The sequence below is a fragment of the Dendrobates tinctorius genome, unplaced genomic scaffold (genome assembly GCF_039654945.1).
Source record: "Dendrobates tinctorius isolate UK_male_01 unplaced genomic scaffold, ASM3965494v1 ptg000107l, whole genome shotgun sequence".
Taxonomy (NCBI): Eukaryota; Metazoa; Chordata; class Amphibia; order Anura; family Dendrobatidae; genus Dendrobates; species Dendrobates tinctorius.
The window spans coordinates 19,932,323-19,942,987 of record NW_027361775.1 but is presented as its reverse complement, the minus strand read 5'-3'; the positions used below and the strand labels follow the sequence as shown (position 1 = coordinate 19,942,987).

The 10,665-nt window shown below is 43.8% G+C and overlaps 1 protein-coding gene across 3 annotated transcripts in view; it reads left to right on the top strand.

The window, feature by feature from the left end:
- Positions 1–418: 418 nt before the first annotated feature.
- LOC141100619 (major facilitator superfamily domain-containing protein 8-like) overlaps positions 419–10,665 on the top strand; it is a 120,478-nt gene continuing 110,231 nt past the window's right edge. For 2 of the 3 annotated variants that reach the window (XM_073589218.1, XM_073589217.1), the window contains exon 1: positions 419–980. In XM_073589218.1, the coding sequence (XP_073445319.1) occupies positions 956–980 (25 nt within the window). In that variant the 5' untranslated portion in view covers positions 419–955. The remainder of the gene's footprint in view (positions 981–10,665) is intronic. The other variant, XM_073589216.1, reaches the window with a different exon arrangement.

Here is a 10,665-nt window from a genome sequence, read left to right as displayed (position 1 = left end):
GGTTCTGATCTGGATGCACGGTTCTGATCTGGTTGCACGGTTCTGATCTGGACGCACGGTTCTGATCTGGACGCACGGTTCTGATCTGGATGCACGGTTCTGATCTGGATGCACGGTTCTGATCTGGATGCACGGTTCTGATCTGGATGCACGGTTCTGATCTGGTTGCACGGTTCTGATCTGGACGCACGGTTCTGATCTGGACGCACGGTTCTGATCTGGATGCACGGTTCTGATCTGGACGCACGGTTCTGATCTGGATGCACGGTTCTGATCTGGTTGCACGGTTCTGATCTGGACGCACGGTTCTGATCTGGATGCACGGTTCTGATCTGGATGCACGGTTCTGATCTGGATGCACGGTTCTGATCTGGTTGCACGGTTCTGATCTGGACGCACGGTTCTGATCTGGACGCACGGTTCTGATCTGGATGCACGGTTCTGATCTGGATGCACGGTTCTGATCTGGATGCACGGTTCTGATCTCGATGCACGGTTCTGATCTGCAGTTACCAAATGTAGTGTTTGCTATGGCTCTTCACTGCATTTACAGAAAACTGACCCATACACATCAATGAATAGGAGTGTGCAGAGCTCTGACCACATCTCTCCTCATGGCTGCTGTTCCCTGCTGCCTCCAGAGCCGCAGGACCCGGGGATCACTTGTCTCAGCGCAGGGACTAATAAAGCTTTCCTCCTTCAAAAACCAGAGCCAAGGACTTGAGACTCTGGGGGAAAAGGGCAAGTGTGGAGGCAGCAGGGGACGTATCGTCACTGTGAGGCGGTGCACGCACCGAGAGTGGCCGGCAGTGAGCGGAGGCAGAATGGCGGCGCCGCGCCCTGAGTGAGCGCAGCTTTATATGCCGGCGCTGCCTGTGGTCAGGGATAATGGCCGCCACTGCATAGTCAGGCTGCTGCGGGAGATAAGTGTGTACAGAAGCACCTGACGGCCTCCATGGAGACCGAGGCACAGCCTGACAGTAAGACGCCGCGTCCTTGGTGGTGGAGTGTGTGTACAGGTGTCATGGTGCATTGATCTGCAGTGACTGGCTTCTGGAATGTGGCACTCCTTCATGCTTGTCTGCTGTATGACCTGGGATTGCACCTGAAGGGCTAGTATTATGAGCTAAAGATTAGCGATTGGGCCACAGCTTGTCGTCTCCGTGGGCTCAGATCGCGTGCACAAGGACCGTGCGTGTATGGCGGTATTATACGCTCATCCGAGCAAGCACATAGGCCATCCCATTATACATCCCCTATAAGGCCTCATTCTGACTCATGTACAGAACATGTAGCCATTAGGGTAGGTGCACACGGTCAGTATTAGTCTGGGGTCCGACTTGGGAGAAACTCGGACGATTCTCGCACATCAGTACCCGGCACTGCCACTCGGGACTGGAGTGTGCGGCTGCATGTATTTCGATGGAGCTGAACGCTCCGATCCGAGTGCCGGGTATTGATGTGCGAGACTCGTCTGAGTTTCTCCCAAGTCTGACCCCGGCCTGGCAGCACTTTGGACGCAGCAGACGTTCGCTGAGTCTAAAACACTGCCAGATATTGAACGCAGGTGAATCCACATGTGATCACTGAACCGTGCAGATTCACCGCGTCTAAGGGTATGTGCACACGCTGCGTTTTCGGCCGCTGCGGACCCGCAGCAGTTTTAGCTGCGGTGTACAGTACCATTCAAATAAATGGTAAAAAAAAACTGCTGTGCCGACGCTGCGGAAAAATCCGCGCGGATTTGCTGCGGTTTTGAAACCGCAGAAAGAATTGACATGTCAATTCTTTCTGTGGAATCCGCAGCGGGTTCCTATCTCCTCCATTGTGGAGATGGTGAATCCGCAGGACCAAACCACAGTCAAAACCGCAGATAATCCGCAGGTCTTTTGACCTGCGGATTATCTGCGGTTTTTGCAAAATCCGTGCAGATTAATCCGCAGCGGATTCCACAGCGTCTGCACACACCCTAATAGAGTGTACGGGTGATATGTTATCTTGCGGAGGCTCGACGCGTTTCCCCTTTTGAGGTTCATCAGGAGTGAGATGACAGTGTAAACAATTGATTTAGCTGAGGTTAGAGATGTTGATGCATGGCATGAGGTCTATAGGATACAGGACATCTGAGACCAATCCCCTCTGGTAGAGTGCACTCATTCTAGACAGCCGCAACACATGCATGGATTGCATAACAGCCGGGAATCATGCAGCTGCAGGGGCTTTTTTTTTCTGAGAACACCAAAGACACTCGGTTAGCACCCGAGCATGCCCTGATAAAAAAAAAAAAATATATATATATATATATATATATATATATATATATTTTAGATCAGTCTGCCATACAGTTCCAGATATACAGTGCAGACCAAAAGTTTGGACACACCTCATTCAAAGAGTTTTCTTTATTTTCATGACTATGAAAAATTGTAGATTCACTCTGAAGGCATCAAAACTATGAATTAACACATGTGGAATAATATAACAAAAAAGTGTGAAACAACTGAAAATACTGTGTGTCTTATATTCTAGGTTCTTCAAAGTAACCACCTTTTGCTTTGATTACTGCTTTGCACCCTCGTGGCATTCTCTTGATGAGCTTCAAGAGGTAGTCACCGGAAATGGTTTTCACTTCACAGGTGTGCCCTGTCAGGTTTAATAAGTGGGATTTTTTGCCTTATAAATGGGGTTGAGACCATCAGTTGTGTTGTGCAGAAGTCTGGTGGATACACAGCTGATAGTCCTACTGAATAGACCGTTAGAATTTGTATTATGGCAAGAAAAAAGCAGCTAAGTAAAGAAAAATGAGTGGCCATCATTACTTTAAGAAATGAAGGTCAGTCAGTCCGGAAAATTGGGAAAACTTTGAAAGTGTCCCCAAGTGCATTGGCAAAAACCATCAAGCGCTACAAAGAAACTGGCTCTCATGAGGACCGCCCCAGGAAAGGAAGACCAAGAGTCACCTCTGCTGCGGAGGATAAGTTCATCCGAGTCACCAGCCTCAGAAATCACAGGTTAACAGCAGCTCAGATTAGAGTCCAGGTCAATGCCACACAGAGTTCTAGCAGCAGACACATCTCTACAACAACTGTTAAGAGGAGACTTTGTGCAGCAGGCATTCATGGTAAAATAGCTGCTAGGAAACCACTGCTAAGGACAGGCAACAAGCAGAAGAGACTTGTTTGGGCTAAAGAACACAAGGAATGGACATTAGACCAGTGGAAATCTGTGCTTTGGTCTGATGAGTCCAAATTTGAGATCTTTGGTTCCAACCACCGTGTCTTTGTGCGATGCAGAAAAGTTGAACGGATGGACTCTACATGCCTGGTTCCCACCGTGAAGCATGGAGGAGGAGGTGTGATGGTGTGGGGGTGCTTTGCTGGTGACATTGTTGGGGATTTATTCAAAATTGAAGGCATACTGAACCAGCATGGCTACCACAGCATCTTGCAGTGGCATGCTATTCCATCCAATTTGTGTTTAGTTGGACCATCATTTATTTTTCAACAGGACAATGACCCCAAACACACCTCCAGGCTGTGTAAGGACTATTTGACCAAGAAGGAGAGTGATGGGGTGCTACGCCAGATGGCCTGGCCTCCACAGTCACCAGACCTGAACCCTATCGAGATGGTTTGGGGTGAGCTGGACCGCAGAGTGAAGGCAAAAGGGCCAACAAGTGCTAAGCATCTCTGGGAACTCCTTCAAGACTGTTGGAAGACCATTTCCCGTGACTAGCTTTTGAAGCTCATCAAGAGAATGCCAAGAGTGTGCAAAGCAGTAATCAAAGCAAAAGGTGGCTACTTTGAAGAACCTAGAATATAAGACATATTTTCAGTTGTTTCACACTTTTTTGTTAGCTATATAATTTCACATGTGTTAATTCATAGTCTTGATGCCTTCAGAGTGAATCTACAATTTTCATAGTCATGAAAATAAAGAAAACTCTTTGAATGAGAAGGTGTGTCCAAACTTTTGGTCTGTACTGTATATCCCTTTTTGTTTTGATGCTAAGTTTTATGTTTTTTTACCAAGGGGATGTGTCTCACAGAATTCTTTGGGGGTATGTCTGTAGGCTGCTCTGCATGCATACTTGTGAGCAGCACCCCCTAAATAAAAAGTATTATGCCTTCGGAAATGTATGGTGGATTTATAAAAATTGAATTAAAATATGAGTAATAAATGTCTACGGCTATGATGGCTGTGTCTGGCACATGAAATGTGTGGTTTGTATTTCAATATTAGCAGTTGCAAATGTAAGATCACAGTGATCCAAGTCAAATATTAGAATCCAATGCTAAGAAACAGGACACAGTGGATCAGCGACTTACCATGGACAATGAATATCTAGGCGCTATGGTATTATAATAATCCATGGGTAAACGAAGTGAAGAACGTAATTCAATTACCCGTGTAATGGAAATCAGCGAAAATGAAGAGGATCTTAGTTGGCGTGAATATGACTTGTTTGCGCTTGGAGTCCATTGTGAAAAAAGCGCAATACAAATATTTGTTGTTGTTTGGGCTTTGCTTCATCTTTTATGAACAGAGTAAAAAACGTTTTATATGAGAGAGCTATTATTCAGAATACATGGAAGAGACTGGTGTTCAACAGATCGTGTTAATCCCCGAAAATCCCCTGAAGATATGCTTGAAGGGGTTGCAAAAAAGAACCTTACCAGTACCTCCATATGGTGTGAACAGGCTGCATAGCATACAAAAAAAAAGACACAGCACCACTCTGTAAGGACCAAGTTAGAAAATATATATATCAAATCTTGGTCCTTACAGGACTGTTGTCCATGTGGGAATGGGAGGTCACGTATGTGTTCAATTGATACACTTGTGGTCACTTGTCGACTAAACTCATCCAACTTCTCTGAAGAGTGCAGGAGTCTAGTCCGCAAGTATGCAAATCACATATGTATGGTCACGTGATTGCACTCCCTCACAGGGAATTCTGGGGAATTGTGACAGTGTGTGCATGACATGCCCCATTTTGTCAGTGACTATAGACTCTACATTTCATCCTGTACAGCCCCTTTAAGCAAATGCTACCCCTTTTATGTAAGTGCTTTTGAGAATTTACTGTGTGTGCAGATAGACTAAAAATCTTTATTTCAATCACTTCTGGACCCTATTCCCTTCCTCAAAAAAAAACAACAAACAAACACACATTCTGCAGCTTCTGATTCTGTGCTATGCAGCACGTTTTAAACCTGCGAAGATAGGAAATCTATGAAAAAGGACTTCTCCAGTAACTATCTGATATACCCCCTAATGATTTTTTTCTAATGAATAAAGGGGTGGTCCTATATTGATGGAAATGAAACTTCTTATTTTCACAAAAGAGGTCCTGCAGCAGCTGAAGTACTAATAAGAGATGCCATATGATAAATCCAGTAGGTGAGGAATTCATCAAGAATGGTATGTGTCAGTCTTGTTTAACACCAGCTGAAGATGTGCTAAATTCATTTAAAGGTGCACGCTTCTTAAGCAATTTGGTGCCTGTATGGGGTGACGTAGATTTTTTTTTTTTTTTTTGTGTAAATTACGGTAATTTTCTGGAATAAATTATAGTGAATCCTGAAGACCAATGTTGGCCACGCTCTTTCCCTCTAAGGCCCACTCATTTTAAGAATAGTGGGACAATGTATAAGCAAGCACCTAAAAATTGATTTTTTTTTCTTCTTTTTGCTCAACCACGTTTTTTCAAACATCTGCAACTTTTCTTATGCCATTAAAGTTTTGTTTGTTTTTTTTTTAATGCAAATTAAAGGGAACCTGTCAGCAGAATTGTGCTGAGTAACCTACAAGTTACACTGAGTAACCTACAGGTTAGCAGTAGTGATGAGCGAGCACTAAAATGCTTGGGGGCTCGTTGCTCGGGTCGAGCAAATTGGAATGCTCGGGTTCTTGACCCAAGCAACGAGCCCAATGTAAGTCTATGGGGAAACCCGAGCATTTTTGCCTTTTAGGGTCTAAAACGTCTGAAATCGATAGGAACAGTGCTCAAATGACATGGGAATATCATGGGGAAGACCCCTGGAAGCATTTCTGACTCCTAGGTCACTGTTGTGAACAATGTTGTCAGTGTTATGCCACTTTTACAGGCGCACAATAAAACATACAAAAGTGATAACAAAATGGACTTTCCTGGGAAATATGTTAAGGTACATCCTTTCCATGGTAATGATTTGTATGTAAGGCAAAAGAAATAACCCAATAAAAAAATGTACCTCCACCACTTGGGCTCTGTTCACACGTAGCGTTTTTGATGCGTTTTTCAACTTTAGCATTGCTTTCAACCAATACAAATGTATTCACTAGGAAATGTCATTTTAACATTTAACAATAGCTGGCCATGTGGTGTGTGACACATCATCAGACACATCCTGTTTCATTTATGAAGGAGGGACTCTGAGGGTATGTTTCCACTGAGCGTATTGGCAGCGCTTTGGATGAGCTCCGCCCAAAGTGCTGTCCCCTTTTGTACGCGCGGTGATTCCGCATGTGTTCATTGAAGCATCTCCGCAAGATAAATAGACATGCTGCGGTCCATAAAGACGCGCCGCATGTGCGTATACGCGGGTGTGCCACCTGCATGTTTGAACACATAGTGGAGCTGGGATTTCATAAAATCCCCTCCACTATGCTGTAACATCTGGACACTGCGGATTTGACGCTGCGGCTGTATGCAGCGTCGATTCCACAGCGTTTAATGATTGTGGAAACATTCCCTGAAAGTCACAAAGCCTATTTTTATAGAGGCATCAGGCAGCATTAACCCCTTCCTGACATCAGACGTACTATCCCGTCCATGGGACCCGGGCCCCTATGCCCATGGACGGGACAGTACGTCTAGCGCGATCAGCGGCGCCCACGTGGTGAGCGCCGCTGATCGCGGCCGGGTGTCAGCTGATTATCACAGCTGACACCCGGCACTATGTGTCAGGGGCGGTCACGGACCGCCCCCGACACGTTAACCCCTTGCACACCGCGATCAAACATGATCGCGGTGTACCGGGAGTTAAAGGGAAGCATCGGCAGGGAGGGGGCTCCCTCCGTGCTTCCCTGAGCCCCCCACAGCAGCGCAATGTGCAGCGCTGCTGCGGGGGACTCCTTTCCTCCAGGCCCCCGGATCCAAGATGGCGACGGGGGCCTTCGGGGGCCTGGAGGAAGCTGGCTTCCTCAGTGCCTGCAAAGCGCAGGCATGAGGAAGCCTTGTGCACTGCCTGTGACAGATTGCTGATCTGTCACAGTGATCTGTGATGTGACAGATCAGCGATCTGTCACAGGACAGTGATGTCCCACCTGGGACTATGTAATAAAGTAAAAAAAAAATAAAAAAAAAGTGTAAAAATAATTTTTAAAAAATCGCCAAATAAATTGGTAAAAAAAAAAAAAAAAAAATTCCCCAATAAATTCATTTTTTGAAAATAAAAAAAACCAAAACAATAAAAGTACACATATTGGGTATCACCGCGTCCGTAACGACCCGCCCTATAAAACTGTCCCATTAGTTAACCCCTTTAGCGAACCCCTTAAAAAATAAAAATAAAAAACGAAGCAAAAAATAATGATTTATTATCATACCGTCAAACAAAAAGTGTAATAACGCGCGATCAAAAAGACGCATATAAATATCCATGGTACCGCTGAAAACGTCATCTTGTTCCGCAAAAAACGAGCCGCCACACAGCATCATCAGCGAAAAAATAAAAAAGTTATAGCTCGCAGAATAAAGCGATGCAAAAATAATTATTTTTTATATAAAATAGTTTTCATTGCATAAAACCGACAAAACATAAAAAAACGACCTAAATGAGGTATCGCTGTAACCATACCGACCCGAAGAATAAAACCGCTTTATCAATTTTACCGCACGTGAAACGGTGTAAACGCACTCCCCCAAAAGAAATTCATGAAACGCTGGTTTTTGTTCATTCTGCGTCCCAAAAATCGGAATAAAAAGCGATCAAAAAATGTCACATGCCCGAAAATGGTACCAATAAAAACGTCAACTCGTCCCGCAAAAAATAAGACCTCACATGACTCGGTGGGTCAAAATACGGAAAAATTATAGCTCTCAATATGTGGTGATGCAAAAACTATTTTTACAATAAAAAGCGTCTTTTAGCGTGCGACAGCTGCCAAAAATAAAAACCGCCATAAATAGTAAATCAAACCCCCCCGTTATCACCCCCTTAGTTAGGGAAAAATAATAAAATTAAAAAAATGTATTTATTTCCATTTTTCCGTTAGGGCTTGGGTTAGGGCTTGGGTTAGGGCTGAGATTAGGGTTAGGGGTGTGTTGGGGTTCGGGTTGGAGTTAGAATTGGGGGTTTCCACTGTTTGGGCACATCAGGGGCTCTCCAAATGCAACATTGCGTCTGATCTGAATTCCAGCCAATTCTGAGTTGAAAAAGTCACATGGTGCTCCTTCCCTTCCAAGCTCTGCCATGCGCCCAAACAGTGTTTTACCCCCACATGTAGGGTATCAGCCTACTCAGGACAAATTGCAAAACAATTTTTGGGGTCCAATTTCTCCTGTTACCCTTAGGAAAATAAAAAATTGGGGCCAAAAATATCATTTTTGTGGAAAAAAATGATTTTTTTATTTTCACGTCAGAGCGTTATAAACTTCTGTGAAGCACTTGGGAATTCAAAGTGCTCACCACACATCTAGATAAGTTCCGTGGGGGGGTCTAGTGTCCAAAATGGGGTCACTTGTTGGGAGTTTCAATAGTTTAGGTACATCAGGGGCTCTCCAAACGCACATGACACCCGCAGACCATTCCATCAAAGTCTGCATTCCAAAATGGCACTGCTTCCCTTCCGAGCCCCGACGTGTGTCCATACAGTAGTTTTCTCCCACATATGGGGTGTCAGCGTACTCAGGACAAATTGGACAACAACTTTTGGGGTTCAATTTCTCCTGTTACCCTTGGGAAAATAAAAAAATTGGGGAATAATTATGTTTGTGGGAAAAATACGATTTTTTTATCTTCATGCCCTGGCATTATAAACTTCTGTGAAGCCCTTGGGGGTTCAAAGTGCTCACCTCACATCTAGATAAGTTCCTTATGGGGTCTAGTTTTCAAAATGGGGTCATTTGTGGGGGGTTTCCACTGTTTAGGTACATTAGGGGCTCTCCAAAGGCAACATGACACCCGCAGACCATTCCATCAATGTCTGCATTCCAAAACGTCACTACTTCCCTTCCGAGCCCTGACGTTTGTCCAAACAGTAGTTTTCTCCCACATATGGGGTGTCAGCTTACTCAGGACAAATTGGACAACAACTTTTGGGGTCCAATTTCTCCTGTTACCCTTGGGAAAATAAAAAAAATGGTGACTAAAAGATCATGTTTGTGGAAAAAATACGAATTTTTTATTTTCACGCCCGGGCGTTATAAACTTCTGTGAAGTACTGGGGGGTTCAAAGTGCTCACCACACATCTAGATAAGTTCCTTGGGGGGTCTAGTTTCCAAAATGGTGTCATTTGTGGGGGGTTTCCACTGTTTAGGTACATCAGGGGTTTTCCAATCGCGACATGGTGTCCGATCTCAATTCCAGCCAAAAACGTCAAATGGCGCTGCTTCCCTTCCGAGCTCTGCCATGCGCCCAAATAGTGGTTTACCCCCACATGTGGGGTATCAGCGTACTCAGGACAAATTGCACAATAACTTTTAGGGTGCTGTTACCCTTGGAAAAATAAGAATTGAGGGTGAAAAGATCATTTTTGTGGAAAAAATATGATTTTTTTTAATTGTACTGCTTTATGTTATAAACTTCTGTGAAGCCCTTGGGGGTTCAAAGTTCTCACCACATATCTAGATAAGTTCCTTGGGGGGTCTAGTTTCCAAAATGGGGTCACTTGTAGGGGGTTTCCACTGTTTAGGTACATCAGGGACTCTCCAAACGTGACATGGCGTCCGATCTGAATTCCAGACAATTTTGCATTGAAAAAGTCAAACGGCGCTCCTTCCATTCTGAGCTCTGCCATGCGCCGAAACAGTCGTTCCCCCCCCACAAATCAGGTATCAGCGTACTCAGGACAAATTGCACAATAACTTTTGCAGTCCAATTTTTCCTGTTACCCTTGGTAAAATAAAAAAAAATTGAACCTGAAGTATTTTTTTTGTGAAAAAAAGTTAGATGTTCATTTTTTTTTAAATATTCAAAAAAATTCCTGTGACGCACCTAAAGGGTTAATAAACTTCTTGAATGTGGCTTTGAGCACCTTAAGGGGTGCAGTTTTTAGAATGGTGTCACTTTTGGGTATTTTCTATCATATAGACCCCTCAAAGTGGCTTCAAATGTGATTTGGTCCTAAAAATAAAATGGTGTTGTAAAAATGAGAAATCGCTGGTCAACTTTTAACCCTTATAACTTCCTAACAAAAAAAAATTTTGGTTCCAAAATTGTGCTGATGTAAAGTAAACATGTGGGAAATGTTAGTTATCAAGTTTTTTGTGTGCCGTATCTCTGTGATTTAAGGGCATAAAAATTCAAAGTTGGAAAATTGTGAAATTTTCAAAATTTTTGCCAAATTTCTGTTTTTTTCACAAATAAACGCAAGTTATTTGAATGAAATTTTACCACTAACATGAAGTACAATATGTCACGAGAAAACAATGTCAGAATCACCGGGATCCATAGAAG